The sequence below is a fragment of the Somniosus microcephalus genome, chromosome 1 (genome assembly GCF_052327205.1).
Source record: "Somniosus microcephalus isolate GS21.2 chromosome 1, FLI_Smic_1.0, whole genome shotgun sequence".
In the NCBI taxonomy this organism is placed as follows: domain Eukaryota; kingdom Metazoa; phylum Chordata; class Chondrichthyes; order Squaliformes; family Somniosidae; genus Somniosus; species Somniosus microcephalus.
The window spans coordinates 123,885,540-123,905,513 of NC_140987.1; the positions used below are offsets into that span (position 1 = coordinate 123,885,540).

Sequence of the window (19,974 nt, forward strand, 5' to 3'; positions counted from 1 at the left end):
TATATTACTGCAGGGCGCTACGCTGAATGAGATGAGATATACCAGCTTCCAGATAAGCGCAAGTGTGCTACACAGGGCACACAACGAGGTGAGCGGAGCAGCCTGGATCCCAAAGAAAAGGTAATTTTTATTATTAAAAAATGGACGGGCTGCCTTGAATGGGGGAACCGAGGGACATGGCACTATTGGGTCTTGGGGTGTGGGGCCTGGACAAATAGCCTCGACAAGTAGCCTCCTCCCATCCAATAGAAGCCAGGTGTTGGATTTACTGGGAGGGGCAGGTTCTGGAGATGCACCCATAGTGGCATGGGACACCCACCAGCCCTGTGTAAATTAGGTGCTCTCAAGCTGACCCCACAAACTCTAGCAGGGTTGCGGCCCGCTGAATTTCAGCGTCCTTATTTTCAGTCTGCCTTTTTTCTGGTTAGCAATGTTTCATACCATTTGTTGTGATGTGAGCATTTAATAAGAACATTTTTACAAAAAATGTCAATGAACAATGTTTTCCACCCTGTTGCCATCATTTTGTTATCTCACTGCTGAACAGAATAGGGGAGAGCAGTGAGTGTCACATAGCAGCAGCAGATTTAAAGGAGAAACCTTTGACATTATTGGTGTGGCAACAGGTCACACCCTCCATTTAGAAACCAGAATACAGAAAAAAAATGATCCCTAATGCAATAATGATTATTAGAAATAATTGCATTGGTCGCTATTAGACTTTCTGAAAAGCTAAACCTTTAAATAAGAATAATAAAAACATTATTTTCAGTAGTGTTAGTTGAAAAATGTCTTGTTGACCCCAAATTAACAGAATTAAAATTTTTATTAAAATGAATTCTTAAAAACATTTCCATCAGTAAGATCAATAGTAAAGTTTCAACTTCCCTTATGATCGCAACATGAATACAACTTTGCTTTTCTGATTTTTCAATGATTTGTGTAATTCATCTGCGCACTAATCTCCAAATTTTAACTTAAAAAAAATCACATGTTGAAGATTACAGTAGTTAAATTATCAGTCAAGTAACAGATTTGTAAATGTAATTTTCTGTAGAAGAAGTGAAGAAGGAAGTGATGACTGAAAGCAGGTATAAGAAATCATTTGATTAATTAGCCGGTTTTGTGGTGCTAGAGAAGCTGGGGTTGTTCTCCTTAGAGCAGAGAAGATTGAGAGGAGATTTGATAGCGGTGTTCAAAATCATGAGGGGTCTGGACAGAGTAGAGAGAGAGAAACTGTTCCCATTGGCAGAAGGGTCGAGAACCAAAGGTCACAGATTTAAGGTGATTGGCAGAAGAACCAAAGGTGACATGAGAAAAACTTTTTTACGCAACGAGTGGTTAGGACCTGGAATGCACTGCCTGGTGGTGGAGGCAGACCCAATCACGGCTGAAAGAAAAAAAATTGCAGGGCTACGGGGAAAGGGCGGGGGAGTGGGACTAGCTGAGGTGCTCTTGCAGAGAGCCGGCATGGGCTCAATGGGCCGAATGGCCTTCTTCTGTGCTGTAACCATTGTATGATTCAATGATACTTGCTAGTCCCAGTGTGAATTATGTGCTCATGTCCTTGAACCCACATCTTCCTGACTCAGAGGAAAGAGTGCTACTACTGAGCCTAGCTGACACTATTCTTTTATAGGTGCTTTTTGCCACTTCTAATTTGTTGACATTTAACCAGTATCTGACTGATAAACGTTAACTCTGTTTCTCTCCCCAGTTCTGACGAAGGGTCATCGACCTGAAACGTTAGCTCTGTTTCTCTCTCCACGATGCTGCCTGACCTGCTGAGTGTTTCCAGCATTTTCTATTGTTGATTTTATGATACTTGCTAGCTTGTGAATGGTGGCTTTGAAAAATAATTGAGGGCTTTGATTGTCTGGTTTTCTGCTGGTTATGTATAAAGAAATAACTTGCATTTATATGGTGACTTTCACATCCTCAGGACATCCCAAAGAACTTCATAGGCAACAAATTACTTTTTGAAGCGCAGTCGCTGTTGCTTTGTGGGCAAATACAGCAGCCAATATGCATGCAGCGAGGTCTCACAAACAGCAATGAGATAAATGACCAGTTGATCTGCTTTTTAAGGTGTTATTTGAGGGAGGAATGTTGGCCAGGGCACTGGTAAAACTCCTCCTCTCTTCTTCAATAGTGTCACAAGATCTTTCATGTCCACTTGAATAGGCAGACAGGGCTTCAATTTAACATCCCATCCAAAAGACAGCAGCTCTGATAATACAGCACTCCTTCAGTAATGCACAGCAGTGCCAGTGTTAATTATGTGCTCATGTCCTTGAACCCACATCTTTCTGACTCAGAGGAAAGAGTGCTACCACTGAGCCTAGCTGACACTATTCTTTTATAGGTGCTTTTTGCCACTTCTGATTTGTTCACATTTAACCAGTATCTGACTGGTAATAGATAATTGGTTCTTTAAGCCCACTGTGATTTTCATTGTCATATGGACATGTGCACCGGGAATTTCCTGGGGAATCTATGGATCAGTCGCTGTAACTTCAGTGGAAACCCAGATTATGCAGTGTAAGCAGGATTTCTGCTGATCATTTGCCGAAGTTACGGCAGCCAATTGGGAGAGCCCCTGAGGAAATTCCCAGTGGTGATGCTTTAGTGGTGTGGTGTGACGCTTCTGAGGCCACACTTGTAAGTGTGAACACCTTTGAAAAACTGTGACATGACAGATGCATTTAAGGCACTGGACTTTAAATCATATATCAATGGTTTTAAAGGTGTTCTTAAACAAGCGGTATATCACAAAGTTGGAAGAATGTTCAAATACAATAAGCAGTGCATGAGATCTGTCAGTTCATACACCAGTTTAGTTTAAATGTCTGTCGGAAGTGTACACACCAAACCTACGTTAGCTGGCAGGTGGCAGTTATACTGTCTATATAACCGGCATTAGCCTTTGCTCTAAATTTATTAACATTAAAAAAGCACCAAATATAATGTTTCTGATGACAATGTTTATTGTAAGACAGAATTTTTCCATTGAATTTGTTGTATCACAAGAAACTTTCCATCTCAATTTGGGAAACTGGTCACATTTCAACATACAAATATATAACACAAGTACTTTGGCATCATCTAAAAATCAGCCAAGAGCTACACAGACCATTCAAGAAATAAATGTGTACAACAGACTGTAACAGGAAAAAAAAGGCAAAGGTTCCAGCAAAGACACACCATGGAGCTGATTTGTGCAGCAGGCTGCTCAAAACCAGGCTCGTTAAAGTTTGAAAGTGATTTTTGTGGAATCAGTGATCCTCCCGGCCCCACAGAAATCCACCCTCTGCGGCCCACCCACAGGATCGCCTTCCCCCACTCTCACTATCTGCACTGGCTGAGTGCCGCACTCAACCCGCCGGATTTTCAGCCCTCACCGACGATAATGGAAACGAGGCCCAAACGTGAGAATTGGCCGGGCCTCGGAGCGATTCTATTGGCCAGGTGACGGGCTCGGACCATCCGGCTCCCACTCCATGGAATCAGATACGCCATGACAATCTACCCCCCATATATCTGAATCTCAACATCTGTGCAATTTTTGTGAAAGACACAGAATACAAAAATGTCATCAGAGATTTTACTTTTTTCGGAGAAATTGGAAAATATAATTAACCAGAACAAAAAGGAGAAACAAATATATTAAACATCAAGCTGAATTTTTAAAAAATAACACCAGGTCACAGTTTCAGTTCCAAGAGATTGGTAAAAATTGTCTTTGTAGACTAGAAGGACACAAAAATCTCTACCTTCCCACTGCCATTGAAGTGACAAGTAATTTCAAAGGAAGGGAGGATTGGGTTGTTGACATTATCTTGCCAATCACCACCACTAAGAAATACTTTAAAGCCACAAAATCAAGCTGAAATATCCATTGACCTTTCAGCTGTCGAAAACTATGTTCACACAATGATAAAGAAAAATGAAGCTAACCCACAGTGGGCCTGTGTTTGGCCTGACTGGAAGCCATTCCCGATATTGTTATCATAAATGAAGTGAGCTGCACTTCAGTTATTTAACATGTCCTTTAATGTGCCTGCCTCTGCTTTCTCTCCCCACCCTAAATCCAATGTGTAAGAAGTCAGTTGCTAGCTAACAGGTAGAATATAATCACAGCACAAAACTTTTAATCAAGTGTGAACATAGCTAAAGATTTCTCCAGGCTCTGGCGACAGCAGTGTTTGTTTTAACAGAAGCAGCCCCTCTATCAATGCCTTAGTCTTACTGTTGCTTTCTAACACGTTAACCTTTCTAAAATGTTAAAATTAGTTGATGTAAGGCATGACATATATCAGTAATGAACCTAAAGCTGTGTTGTACCATGGATGTCACACTTCAACATCTACAGAATTCACAGAAATGTTTCATAGAAGTTACCTCATTTGCTGATTAAATTTAAACCTCTTAAGACAAGCATATGCCATAATTTATGCCCATAAAGTATTCTGAGACTTCACCAGCAAATAATCAGTATTGAGGATTTTTCTTCATCCGGCTTTTATATTCATATCCATTACCCTTTAAAAAGGATTTGTAAAAGCAGCAAATAGTGGGGTGTAAGAAATAGCTGGGATTTTATCAGCTTAATAGCTAATATAATATATTCTTGACTGACATCAACAATTCAAATGGCCAGAAGTTTTGACCTTCTTGAAGAAAGTCTTACTTGCTGAGTTCAATGTTATAATGAAGTAGGCTGAGAGTTACAACAAAACTCACTGAGTTCTTGCTCTTCGTACATCTGTACTAAGGTTGCAGAGCAGTATAATTCTGTTAGTAAGCCTAAAAGCAGATGGAAGGCACATCCTTCAGATCATAGGAACAAAGGAACATTGGAACATAGGAACAGGAGTAGGCCATTCAGCCCTTCGAGCCTGTTCCGCCATTCAATTAGATCATGGCCAATCTCTACCTCAACTCCATTTACTCGCTTTTGTTCCATATCCTTTGATACCCTTACTAACAAAAATCTATTGATCTCAGATCCCTCGGTGGATCATCCTGATAACATCTACAACATTGTCTGTTACGCTATCCTGCAAATCCACGGGGTGTAAATTCACTTTTATATCTCTCTGAACTACTGTAACTCTGGTAGATCAGAATTCAGTTTAACAAACCTGTCAAATATCAAGTGAATAGCAGGACATAATGGAAAATAATCTGTGTCATTTATATACAACTCAGAATTCTTTTGCTGATTAATGGCCATTTGAGCCCCACTTAATGAAGCAAAACAACTAAATGATGTGATGCTTTAATTAATAAATTATGTAAAAAAATAAAAATTTGTAAATGAAACTAAAGGTATTAAATTATTAAATATTTGGCCTTAAAATTTAAAAAATGAATGGATATCCTATACTGATCTCCTCTAGTTATTTTGAGAAAATAGGAGAACAGACAAATCCTAAGAGCAATCCATGCTTTGTTGCCAAATGCAGTTACAAGTTACAACCATGCTCCCTCACAGAGGGAGTACGCTTTAAAAAGGAGAAAATGTTAGGTTTTGACAGATTGAGTGCTTACTTTAGTGTGAACTTGTCAAACAGATACGAAATCTAACCTAGGGTTCCCCAGCATCACCAGATAACTGAGATTTATATGTCAACAAGCTAGACATGAGCCAACGACCATGCATCTTGTACTGCAATGCACCCATGCTTTGTCTGTCAGAATATTGTCAGAGGAAAAAAAATTAAGCAAGCAAAGGATGCTGAAAATGAAGATACCACAGCAACAAGAATGTGATGCTAGGATTAGGTTTTATGTGATGGCTATCATATGTTAATTATAGGAACACTTCTGTCTACCCTAGGGACTTAATTTCACTATCACCTTGCAGATTATATGATCTTTATAAATTTCTCCATATTTCTGCATTTCTATCATCCCATCATACTGTTAAAGTATAAGGCCATTTCCTGCAGCTAATGGCCTCCAATAGGGTTTCTAATTAAATATATGTAACACCATTATGGATAACATCCTACATCTAAAAGGTGTACAAGATATGAGCGATATTTTGTACATACAGTATGGTATTAGGATCATGCACAATTATATTTCGCTCACATACCTAAGGGGAAAAATGCTTTAGAATAAGTACATTTTCAGATGATTTGCCTAGACAACTACAAGTGCTGTGTTATTAAAGTCAATCACCTTCAGTATTTGACCCTGAAATTAATACTGAACATTACAGCGAGCTCCAGCCTGAAGCTCATAAAGCCTGTCTGGAGACTGCATTCACATAATTATAGTCGCTCATTGTTCTAGATGCCCAGTTCATAGCGAATTGTTGTATTGCACTTGCTTCTTTGTGAGACATGTCATCCAATGCAAAAAAAAACAAAGAAAGCAAGAAGCCAGGAAAGGTTTCTGTATAATGGACTTGAGTGGAGCGGCTAGATGATGCCATGTTTTCAAGGTCAGTTTTAGGGAGTCCATTGGCAAAGTTGAAGCCTATTAAATTATCAGTATGCAGTAAATCATGATATAATGCCTTCCTGCTCTGAATTTAAAATGTTTTTCAAATACATCTATATTTCCTCAGTTTCAGCTAATACTTGTTCATGGCCTGTAGGATATGTGTAGTTGAACTTGAATCAATTGTTTTTTTCCTTTCCTTTCTTTGTGTTGCAGCTGAATGTTTATGATTCACAGTCATCTGTTCTTCCCTTTTTTCATCCAAATCAAAGGCAAATCACTAGGAGTCATTGTTAATTGCAGTGAGAAATTTTGACTGTCTTCAGCAGAATAATCAGTTAGATTAAGGCCTGCATCTAGGCAGAGTTATAAATGAGCAAAAGCCAGATCAATTTGAGAGAGAATGATAAAACTCAAAGTCAATAACGTGTCTACAGATGGAGTTTTGTCATTTTGCCCTTTAAAGTTTCTCCTCATTGCTATTAATACTGTCAGGGGTCAGAGCACGTTTCTTCGTAATGCAGCAACAATCTCGCACACACACGCACGCCTACAATTGTCAAAGTGAGGCTTAGCCGAGGATGTCCAGATAGACCGGAGAGGCCTTTGCCAATGTCTGGAGAAGACTGTGAATTTCTTTGATGTTGAGTCTCATGTGTGGTTCACGCTGCCAGCAACCGAGCATCAGGTCATACACCTCTTTCGGGCAGGTCCGAGGACGTTGCAGCACACGGCCTTGGGTGATGCATTCGATAACCTGTTGGCAAAATCAGAGAATATTAGGATTAGCAGCGGTTTCAAATTTGCAATCTGACTGATAAATAACTTTGTGGCATCTTTGGGTAAATTTCTTCCATTTGCTTTGTATTTTTGACTCCTTTACTTCAATGATCCCTCCAGCTAAAACATATTGCCAGTTCCTCGTTTTCCAACAATACCCCCTTTAGCCAGTTGCCAAGAGGTGTCAGAGAGTTCCCTCCCCTCTAATTTTCCCTCTCCCCTAATTGGGGTTGCAGCAGTGTTCTGCTCAATACCTCCCCATCTGACTAAGCCTAGATAGAGAATTGAGCAAATGGTAATCAAACCTGCATCCATCACTGCACCGTGCCACACTAATGCTTGGTGCTACCGCACCATCCATTTTATTTTATTATTTTTTCCTCCACATTGTGTACTTTCACCTAGCTCTACCTGCTCCTTGGTCTTTGCCAATGCCCAGAAGGTCCAGGAAATCAAAGTTATGCTGTGGTCAGAATGAGACCATTATGTAGTTGGTCTTATATACTCTGTTTATTACACTAACATTCAAAAGGAAAATTAGGGGGTAGGTTCAAAGCTAGAAGGAGGGAATCTTGAAGACTTCCCATTGCCATTCATAAGGATGCTGACGGTAGCACTATTTCCAGTTACTACAAGCAGTAAAATCCAGCATGTTTCAGGTAACATATGAGTTAAGAGATACACTGTTCTCTCTCGCAGAAACTACTGTACTGTAATGGCAAGCTTCTTTAAAGAACAGCTACTACTTTTTGACTACAGCTTATAAAATCTTATACAAACCTCATTGTTTGACAGCTGGTACCAGGGTTGCTTTCCGTATGTAAAGATCTCCCATAACACCACCCCCAAACTCCAGACATCGCTCTCAGTGGTGAATCTCCTGTACATAATGCTTTCAGGAGGCATCCAACGAATGGGGAGCATTGTATGACCACCGACCTGAAAAGGAAGAAGGTGAAGTGTCAACATACTTGAATGGAAGAATTAAAATACAGAAATCATTGCATCAAAACAAAAGTTTGGAAATATAGTAGTGTATTAAGCATACGATACCACATTTAAGACACATTATAAATGGGTATGGGACTGAACTGAGACTGAAGTCCAATTTTAGTCATTAGACTCATTTTGGTTTAAAAATGTGGTCTGTTTTAATGTACCTCACTCGTAAAAATAAACACAGCTCTTTGTGTTTAAATGGGTTTTGTGACCTGTCTCACTTTTCTTGATCATAAATTTCACTCCTGATATTCTTCCAGTATTAACAGCCCTGCGTAATACTGTTTCATTAAAGCCATTAACTCCGTAAAGGCATGTATTTTATTAGAAATGTATTTTTTGCTCAACTATGCAAGTTCTGCATTGCTGGAAACACCAACCTACCAGGAATTTTTAATCTTGCACGGGTCAAAGTTCACGCAGCCAAACTACATTGCTGGAAGTTACCACCTGCCATCTGTATCTTAGCAACAGTGACATAGCCAGAGTTACCATTTTATCTGGATTACTGAAATACTTTAAAAACAGTCAAATTTTAGTAATTTTCTCTCATTGCCTCAAACAGATGCACTTGTTAATGCTATGGGTGTGGAATAAACATATTACTTAATATGCTGCACTTATTTCTCTGCTTATGACCACCTTGGATTAGTATCAGTTTGTTGCCCCACACATATTAATCCTCCTTCATTGTAACAAAAGTAGACGGATTTCATTAACAGCATTTTATTGGAAGGAAGATATGCATAATTCGGAGGGGATAGCAATCATTCGACCTAGTTAGAAATGTTTACAAATAAATACGCAATCATTTTCATGCGTTAGCAACAAATGAATAAACAAAGTACAGATACTTGTTTTTCATCATCTTCCATGCTTCTCTCATTTATATTTCTCATATTACTGTTTCCTTCCTCAGCTGAAAGAATCTGGCCAGCTGCCCTCAATGTAACCATGGTCAATGCTACTCCATAACTGTTTAAAGGGGAAGTAAGGAAATTTTGCCAGTTTTCCCACTTGCTGGGATTTAGACTGAGCTTCTCATTAGGGATTCAATACACCAACCCTGAAATATTAAGAATTTAGAATGTCTTCAATTAAAATATTTCTGTCAAGCCACAATTTTTGGTAAAATTGTTCATGTCTCCGTCACTTATGGCAAAAGAGCATAAAGCACTGTGGCCAGGAATTTCCGCAGAATTGCTCCTTCTCCGCTTCCATAATTTTGCCAGATGTATGGTGGAAACCCCACAACCCCCTGCTAACACTCTGTTCTTACAACTCAACATTACAAAGAGGCTCAACAGTATTCTATACTAAATATATTGGGGCCACTTTTAGTCCTTGTTATGCTCCACAGACACAGATGTGGTGTAAATCAATTCCAACACAGCAGTATTGTCAGTGAACTCAAACAGGGGTGAGTTGAGTCAGTGAACTCAAACAGCGATTTACTTGTACTTCTTGCAATCTAGTATACTGTATTCGCTGCTCACGATGCGGTCTCCTCTACATTGGGGAGACCAAACGCAGATTGGGTGACCGCTTTGCGGAACACCTCCATTCAGTCCGTAAGGGTGACCCTGAGTTTCCGGTCGCCTGTCATTTTAATACACCGCTCCATTCCCACTCGGACCTCACCGTCCTTGGCTTCTTGCATTGTTCCACGGAAGCTCAACGTAAACTCGAGGAACAGCACCTCATCTTCTGATTAGGCACTTTGCAGCCTTCCGGAATCAATATCGATTTCAACAATTTCAGATCATAACCTCGGCCCCTATTACATTTTTACTTATATTTTTTATCCACCCCTTTGTTTTGGTTTTTCCCTCCCCCCCACCCCTTTCCTTTTTTTTTCTCTCTCCCACATGGCAACTGTCTCCCATTCTGCCAGAACATTTCACACCTAATCTGAGCCGTCTTTTGTCTCCACTAGTCCTATCACCATCTCGTCTGGTTTTGAATACCTCTTAATGTCTCTCCACTTCTTTTGTTCTATCGCAGCCCTGCCTTTCGATCTATTTCATTTCCTTTCCAGTTTTGAAAAAGGGTTAGATCCGAAACGTCGACTCTAATTTCTCTCCACGGATGTTGCCTGGCCTGCTGAGTTTTTCCAGCATTTTCTGTTGTTATTTTGAGTTTTATACTGATGCTTTTGCCTTTCCAAAAAATCTCATTATTGGTTCAGTGCAATAAAATCTCTGCAGCAACAATAACAATGCTCAACTGAGCCACTGAAATGCATTCCAAATGGTTTGTGGTTAAGTGAAAGCAAGTACATCTCTTTGATACATGATTACAAAATATGTATAGGTAATTTTATGAATTTGCACTCCCAGGTGCAGTATTTTGCCCACCAGAAGCACAAAGTCAAAATCTGGGTGTGTGTTCCCAACAATTTCCCTCATGATACATCAGCTTAAACAGTTGAACGTAGATGGGCGATTTTCCTCAGATTTAAACCCAGCAAACACTCGGTTCCTGGGCACAAATCAGAGGAGAAAGGAGCAGAGAACCATGATGCTGAGACTCTGCCCCCTTTTGTGTTGCCCTGAAATTTCTCCAGAGGAGGGAATGTTTAGACGTGGAGCAAATGAGATCCCATTAGGTCTTCAGGGCTGGAGGCCTGTCTCTGGACAGCAGCCAGAAGGTCCTGCAGCCAGTCGCCATTACTGTTGTTGCAGGCCTGAGAGGTTGGATTTACACCCATGTTTCCAAGCACAAGGCCTTACTGAGGGGCAGACTTGCTCCAAGGATATGTTGAATGTATGATAATGACGTGATCCATAAATATGGGCAGGTTCAGGTTAGATCAGGCAGAGTACACGTCAGGTGCTCTCACCCGACGTGTGCCCATGTGGAAAAAGGGAGAGAAATTGTCCCCTAGAATTCTTATATCAGAATTATGACCATTCTTACATTGCTTGAAACCAGCCCAAAGACTCTGTGTTTGCACAGAATGCACTTTTAAAACTATTATCCCAGCACAGGTTTCACTAAAGAAAATCTGTAAATGACGTATATTGAACTAACCAAAAAAAATTAACTATTATCCTAAATTTGTGATTTAAGTCAAGGTGCCAGTTAATGAAGGGAAGTTTGTGATCATCTATAAACTTGCTCAACGGCACAGAAACAGGCCATTCGGCCCAACCAGTCGATGCCGGCATTTATGCTCCACAGGAGCCTCCTCCTGTCTTTCCTCATCTAAATTTATCAGCATAACCCTCTATTCCCTTCTCCCTCATATGCTTGTCTAGCCTCCCCTTAAATACATCTATACTATTTGCTTCAACCACTCCCTGTGGTCGCAAGTTCCACATTCTCACCACTCTTTGGGTAAAGAGGTTTCTTCTGAATTCCCTATTGGATTTCTTGGTGACTATCTTATATTAACGGCCTCTAGTTATGCTCTTCCCCACAAGTGGAAACATTCTTTCTGTATCCATTCTGTCAACGTTTTAAAGACCTCTATCAGGTCACCCCTCAGCCTTCTTTTTTCAAGAGAAAAGAGACCCAGCCTGTTCATCCTATCCTGATATGTATACCCTCGTATTTCTGGTATCATCCTTGTAAATCTTCTCAGCACTCTCTCCAGTGCCTCTATATCCTTTTTATAATATGGCGACCAGAACTGCACACAGTACTCTAAGTGTGGTCTAACCAAGGTTCGATACAGGTTTAGTATAACTTCCCTACTTTTCAATTCTATCCCTCTAGAAATAAACCCTAGTGCTTGGTTTGCTTTTTTTATGGCCTTGTTAACCTGCATCGCAACTTTTAGTGATTTGTGTATTTGTACTCCGAGATCCCTTTGTTCCTCATTTAGATGTCACGAACTGAATGACTTGAGCTATGGGCAGCTATTTGAATTTTATGCCGTTACAAAATAGGATGACTCCAGCATTGTGCAAGTGAGTGACTGATACTTTATTCCAGATAAACAAAAATCATAATTTAAACACAGATGCTGCATGACAATCAAAATTGATTCTTATTTATAGGCACTGTAAGATGACAAAATGTGAGAACCCACAATCCTCTTTCAATCTATTGACTAACATCAATGTACTTTCAGCAGGAACTCATATCTGTACACTAGCCTTGAGCCTTCAGAGAGTGACTAATGGTCAAATGGCTCAAGCCTCATTAAAAATTAAAGTCCAGCTCTCAGCACTGTTTGTTATTCATATGCCAGCCTGGTTTCAGCAGTTTTTGTTGCCTAAAATATTAATGACTGTCCTTCAATCTCATGGAAACTGCTCTTTTAGTACCAGCTGTATCAATTATCTTGTTGGCACCACTCCTCTTCCAACTACCACCATAACCACTATCACTGGAACCATGTTTGCCATGGTGGTGAGAGGTGTGAATTTTATCCTAGTTGGTCAAAAGTTGCCACTTTTGTTCAATTTCCCTTGCTGACCTGGAGACACAGGGCTGCCTGCCCAGTGCCATTCATCTACCTTGCTGAAGTTTGCAGAAAGCATCGTTTTGTTGGATTTTGCTAATGTTAAGTTTCTGCTATATATTTTTCTTTTGTCTTTTTCTGTGATCCAATACTGAAAGTAGATAGGACTGATGATTGCCAGGCTGCAAATTCACTTTGAAGCAGTGCCAGGAAGTGATTTGATTATATCGGGCATATCTAAGTTTGCCTGCTGGTGAAAGGCTGCAGCTTTGCTGATAACATCGAATAAATCTACAGCTTTGTTGCGAATGGAACACATGATATGTACTAAGTGTCATCATAAGCAATATCAGGCAATCGCCAAATTCCTAATTTGCAGCAGTTTAATTGAGTTGGGAAAATAAATTCACAGTTAAGGAAACGCAGCATTTCCAACCTAATTTATCCTTGTTATAAGTAACTGGCTCTGCTCATAATGACTGCAAATGTTTGAGAATTACTCTGGGGCTATAAAACATGAGTGTCAGATGGTGATGCTGTGGCTGTTTAAATACCACACTGTTTGAACCAGCTCAATGTCAGGTCACTAATGTAATGTCTTGGGAACAAGTTACAGTATCGGTTCCAAGTTTCTCACAGTTTGTACTCTGGCTTTAGCAGCTTAGCAAGTCATGCCAGAGAGGAAAGCTGCTTTAGGGTCACATCATCAAGATGAGCACTTTGCAGGTATCTGAATAATGATTCGACAGTCACCAATGAAAAGTGACATTCGAAATATAGGTGTAGAAGAGATGAGTGCTTGGGATGGAGGCCATGAGATTTGGGTATTTGTAAAGACAAAAGGCTAGAAATTGGGCACCTTAGCGCCTCCCGTTATTGCTTCCACGCTAAGCACTTACCGACTGGGCACAGCGAGAAGATCGACTCAGCTATATTCGGCGGGATGTTTGCGGCGGCGGTATGGCGTCGCGCCCCGATCTCCTTCGCCCGGAGATCGTGACGTCATCGCCGAGCGCATCACCCTGGACCCAAACTTCGGTTCCGCCCCCTGCAGCATCGCCGGGCGAAAACACCGGCAGCTGCAGGAGGCGTTCATCGGGAGGCCGGGCACTTTGAGAGTGATATTTAAAGGTGAGGTGGTCGAGGTAAGTGGAAAAAAATCTCAAATGCTCTTTGTTTTTTTTTCATTTTTCTTTGCCAGCGATCGATCAGCCCGGCACTCTGCTGCAGTGCATCGGGCTGATCGGGCCGGATTGCGGCTGCTCTCGAGGGCCAGGTAAGTTTTTTCCTTGCAGAGCCTGCAGCGATGGCCCTTCCCTTTAAGGGAGGGAAGGAGCCTTCCAACGCGACAGCCCTGCACGGCCCATTGTGCAGCGCTGCACACCTACTGTCCCGCCTGCTGCCTGTTGCGCTCCAGGAAGGAAGTGGAGCGCTTGATTTAGTGCTCCACTTCCTTCCTGGAGTGCAAAACCAAGGGGGGAAAATTTGGTTGCTTTGCCCCTCGCGTTAGCGCCCTAAGAAGGCGCAAAGCAACTAGCACCTGGGTGCGGCGCCGCCAACGCCTCCCGCGAAATTCAGCAGGAGGTTAGCGGCGGTGCTAACCGTCATCGCCGTGCGCAGCGCCCCGGCCGCGCCTTGGCCACGATCTTTAGTAGCGCCCCCAGACTTACCGCCGGATGCTATGTCCAATGGGGTATGGGGGGCGCCTACCTGCGGCTGGGGCGGCGCTATTTAAAGATGAGGTACCGTAAGGCCATTTTTCTTGCTGGCCGCCTGCCAGCACCTGCCTCCGCTCCCGTCCCCGGCTTCCTGACCCGCGCCCCCCCCCCCCACGGAGTGCCGGCTGCGCTCCATGAACCCGGCACTTCTGCTGCTTCTCCTTCTACCTCACTCCTCCAGACTAGCAAAAGTGCCAGAGGGTAGGAATCCGTAGCTGCAAGGTTGCCAAGGGCATGGATCCATATTTATCAGACCACTAAGGGGCAGAGTAGCATATCTGCCACAAGACTGCCAAATAGCACATTCATGTGCCCGAGTACATAAATCCATATCTATCATAATACCGGCAGAGAGCACAGATATACCACTAGACCATTAGAGGTAAAGGATACATATGTAGAGGCTATAGAAAGATCACTGTGAATCTGATAACAGTCCTAGAAGAAACTGTACAAACTATCTAAGGGAAATGGAAAGCATAGTTACTTTGGCTCTATGCACAGACAGCAGATAGTCAACCTACCAGTTTGTTATAAAGTAGGGAGACTTCTGGCTTACTGTTTAAAATGGTGTTACAAAAATGCATTTTGTCCCTCAAACACATACACTACAATGTTGAGCACAAGGAAAAATGGTGTCACGAATGCATGGGAGACAGTTTGCCTTTCTGTGAATGAGTGGCACTTAAAAAAAGAGATAGATGTATCCAAACCCAAGTAATCCAAATTGGTTCAAATTTAATTAACAAACCTGAAATATATGAATTCTGATCAATTTAGGTTTGTAATTTGGTCTGATGCTAATCCCTGACATAAGTGCAGGTCTGCTACCACTGGGGTGCCTTTTTACCAAATATACACAGCACAAGTGCTACTATTAAGTGTGCTGCATGTTTGTTGTGGAAATGCACTTGCGAATTTTCAGTGCGCTTATGGATATCCTTCATCTTCAGAAGTATTGCAACATAAATAAGAGGATAGCTTAAGTGCTCAAAGTGGGCACTTACTCCTGGGATGGTGGGAGCAGACCGCTCATCAGTGGAAGGTTGGCCTTGCACCAGAGGGGATAGCAAACATTTCCATACATCTATTTGCAAAGCATAAAAAACAATCCAAAATAGTGAACATTGTAGCATTACTTTCAGCAACTTGGGAAATCTCAATTTTTGTGTCGCTACTGCCTTGCTTAAAAACAGGGCGGTAGTGGGACCAAATTCAAGCAGCAGGTGGTCGCACCAACTTACCACTGTGCTGCCGTTGTCCTGATTTTTGGGCGGACCTTCAGCCTGGTGCCCAGAGTCCACATCAGAAACAGGTGGGAGCCTCATACATTGATGCGAAACGGGGTGAAATAACACAGTTAAGACCCCAAAGCCATTTTCATCTCTGCCCACCTGACTGCTGCCAGTTCCCACGCCTGCCCACTAACCATAGGTGGTACAAGTCGGCAGGCAGCCAATTCTAGCAATAAGTAAGGAGATCCTCAGCTGCTTTCAGGGAAAGCTGGATGGAACTTCGGGAGACTTATGGCAGTCACTTGTGGGTTTTGCACCTTTGAAATGTTATGTATTTGCTGCTGTAGGTTCTGGCCACATGTTGGCTCTGCTAAAGTCCTGCTTCTTTGTATTCCTGATGCTAAAACTCTTCCCCTTCAAAGTGCTGCTGCAGGCGCTTCACAAGCGGCTGCCGTTACCCGAGTAACTACCTCCAGAATTGGTGAACACCTACTGGGGAGCACATTTCACATTGTACTGAAGGTCCAGGAACAAACTCAATCGGGTCCCACACTCATTCCTTTAGACGGCCACTGTGTGTCCCCCACCCAATGTCCATCCGATTAACATGCAACATGAAAATCGTCTCCATCATCTTCCAGAATATTACCTACTTCCACCCTTGGGGTGGAGAAGATCCATAAGACACTTGGGGGGAATTTTCTGGGGTTCGTGTGGGCACGATTGGAAATAAGTTGCAGCAGGTCAGGAACCGCTGTCACCCCACCCCCACGTGCCTTTCCCTCGGGTGCGTTTGCCAGTGTGGCAGCAACCCGACCGGCAGAGGCGGGCGACCTAATTTAAATCATTATCACCTTGTTGTCAGACCCTTAATCACCTTTTTCGGCCTACCTTTCAAATTTCCCTGGCTACCCATGGGATTCACGCAGCTCGGGAACCACGTCTGTTGGCCTGAGGTGGAATTCAGTGGCCATTGCACCAGCTGATTAGATGACAGCATGAATTGTATTATAAAAGCTCCACCTCACAGCTGATCACTTTCCTCAGGCAGAAGCTGTTGCTGACTGCATTCCCACATTTAGCTTTCTACAGGCCGCAAGTGTTTGCAGCAAAGTCGCCATCCAGCCTCGCCACATTGGTACAACCTATCACTCCACTGACAGCTTGCTCCTCCGAGCTCTACTTGACCTGCCACCTATTCCACAAGCATGGGTACCGTTTATACAGAATCATGATGAGCCCCAACACCAGCAGCACCAGGCACACCAGCAGCGCCAACAACAACACCACTAACCTTCTCCTCAACCACCTGATGCTGCACAGGACAAAGGACATCAGCGCAGGGCTGCACCGTGCTGGAGGCAATACCCCCAACATAGGGTATACAGGCAGAGGATGAACTTCCTCAACATGACAGAGCAGCAGTGCCAAAGGAGGCTCAGGCTATCGCGCCAGGTTGTTGCAGACATTTGCACAATGCTCAAGCAAGACTTGCACCCCAGAGGAGCGGGTGGACACGCCTTATCAGTTGCTGTCAAAGTCACCAGCACCCTCAACTTCGCCTCAGGCTCCTTCCAGGGGTCTGCAGCAGACATTTGCGGCATCTCGCAGTTGGCCACCCACAGATGCATCATACAGGTCACCGATGCCCTCTTTGACAAGTCAGCCAATTATATCAACTTTGCCACTGATGAAGCCAGTGTTACTAAGTGGGCGCGTGGCTTTGCCGCTCTAACTGGCTTCCCACGGGTGCAGGGTGTCATCAACTGCACACATGTGACCATCAGGGCATCCCATCATAACCCAGGAGTCTTTGTCAACCGCAAGAGCTTCCACTCCCTCAATGTGCAGCTCGACTGCAATCATAGGAAGATAATCATGCATGTGTGTGGCAAATTCCCTGGCAGCTGCCATGACTCTTTCGTCCTTCACCAGTCCACCCTCCCTCTGCTCTTCACTCCTTCAAACAGACTTTCCGGCTGGCTGCTTGGAGACAAGGGCTATCCATTGAAGGCGTGGCTCACGACACCCTTGAGGAGGCCAACTATTGAGGCCGAGGGGAGATATAATGATAGCCACATTTCCACCAAATGTGTCATAGAGCAGACAAGAGGCATGCTCAAAATGTGCTTCAGATGCCTTGACAGATCTGGAGGAGCCCTTCAGTACACACCAGCCAGGGTCTCCAGAATCATCGTGGTTTGCTGCGCGCTGCACAACACAAGATTAGAGCTGCATGAGGAGCAAGGTACTGAGCACACAGCCTCTTCAGAGAAGGAGGAGCAGGAAGAGCAACAGCTGGAAAGCGAGGAGGAGGAGGAGCAGGAGGAACCTGCGGGCCAGATCCCACCGTCACCTGAGCACATTGCTGCCCAGGAGGCCAGGGATGGCCTCATCATGGCCTGATTTACTTAACTTTATGCAGTACACCCATATGGCTGCTACATACTGTGCCAGGTTGGAACCACCCCACAGAAACACCATAAAGGATCCCTACAATGACCAAACCATTCCTTTCATACTGACCACCAATGCTGGAGGTACCGTGATGTCTCACCATTCACTCCAACTCACTAAGCCACTTCCAAAGGTGCACACAAACTTGTCCAAGACCGGAAAACGGCGAAAATAAAGATTTTTATGGTTGACATCACATTAACGGAAACTTGACATTAACATTGAATAAAACACCCAAGTGGCTACCCTTGTGAATCTACTTTTGTGTCATCTTTCTCTTACGTGTGCTTCTACGAGGTGCTAACCCTTAGGCTTCAGCAGATGTAGAGGCAGCCTGTTCACTTCCCTGCTGCGACTGCTTAGACACTCTTGGCGGACGTCCTCTGGATAGAAACATAGAAACATAGAACATAGGAGCAAGAGTAGGCCATTCGGCCCCTCGAGCCTGTTCCGCCATTTAATGAGATCATGGCTGATCATCCAAATTCAGTACCCTGTCCCTGCTTTCTCCCCATATCCCTTGATCCCTTTAGCCTTAAGAAATATATCCAACTCCTTCTTGAATATATTTAATGAATTGGCCTCAACTGTCTTGTGTGGTAGAGAATTCCACAGGTTCACCACTCTCTGGGTGAAGAAATTCCTCCTCATCTCAGTCCTAAATGGCTTACCCCTTATCCTTAGACTGTGACCCCTGGTTCTGGACTCCCCCACCATCGGGAACATCCTTCCTGCATCTAGTCTGTCTAGTCCTGTTAGAATTTTATAAGTTTCAATGAGATCCCCTCTCATTGTTCTAAACTCTGGCGAATATAAGCCTAATCGACCCAATCTCTCTTCATACGTCATTCCTGCCATCCCAGGTATCAGTCTGGTGAATCTTCGCTGCAATCCCTCCATGGCAAGAACATCCTTCCTCAGATAAGGTGACCAAAACTGCACACAATATGTGAGGTGTGGTCTCACCAAGGCCCTTGCTCCTGTATTCGAATCCTCTCGCTATGAAGGCCAACATACCATTTGCCTTCTTAACCGCCTGCTGCACCTGCATGCTTACCTTCAGCGACTGGTGCACAAGGACACCCAGGTCTCGTTGCACTTCCCCTTTTCCCAATCTATTGCCGATCAGATAATAATCTGTCTTCCTGTTTTTGCCACCGAAGTGGATAACCTTGCATTTATCCACATTATACTGCATTTGCCATGCATCTGCCAAATCACCCAACCTGTCCAAATCATACTGGAGTTTCTCTGCATTCTCCTCACAGCACACACGCCCACCCAGCTTTGTGTCATCTGCAAACTTGGAGATATTACATCTAGTTCCCTTGTCTAGATCATTTATATATATTGTGAATAGCTGGGGTCCTAGCACCGATCCCTGCGGTACTCCACTAGTCACTGCCTGCCACTCGGAAAATGACCCGTTTATTCCAACTCTTTGCTTTCTGTCTGCCAACCAGTTCTCTATCCAAGACAGTACCTTACCCCCAATCCCGTGTGCTTTAACTTTGCACGCTAATCTCTTATGCGGGACCTTATCGAAAGCCTTCTGAAAGTCAAATACACCACATCCACTGGTTCTCCCTTATCTATTCTACCAGTTACATCCTCAAAAAATTCCAGTAGATTAGTCAAGCATGATTTACCTTTTGTAAATACATGTTGACTATGTCCGATCCTGTCACTGTTTTCCAAGTGCTCTGCTATTACATCTTTTATAATGGACTCTAGCATTTTCCCCACTACCGATGTCAGACTTACCGGTCTATAATTCCCCATTTTCTCTCTACCACCTTTTTTAAATAGTGGGGTTACATTAGCTATCCTCCAAACCATGGGAACTATTCCAGAGTCTATGGAATTTTGGAAGATGATCAGCAATGCATCTGCTATTTCTAGGGCCACTTCCTTAAGTACC

General features: G+C 43.1%; 1 protein-coding gene across 3 annotated transcripts in view; it reads right to left on the reverse strand.

Annotated features, from left to right (window-relative positions):
• Positions 1-2,964: 2,964 nt before the first annotated feature.
• ntrk2a (neurotrophic tyrosine kinase, receptor, type 2a) overlaps positions 2,965-19,974 on the reverse strand; it is a 440,469-nt gene continuing 423,459 nt past the window's right edge. For all 3 annotated transcript variants that reach the window (XM_085985245.1, XM_085985243.1, XM_085985240.1), the window contains 2 exons: positions 8,014-8,172; positions 2,965-7,210 (listed from right to left, as the gene is read on the reverse strand). In XM_085985245.1, coding sequence (XP_085841371.1) covers positions 7,025-7,210; positions 8,014-8,172 — 345 coding nt within the window. In that variant the 3' untranslated portion in view covers positions 2,965-7,024. The remainder of the gene's footprint in view (positions 7,211-8,013; positions 8,173-19,974) is intronic.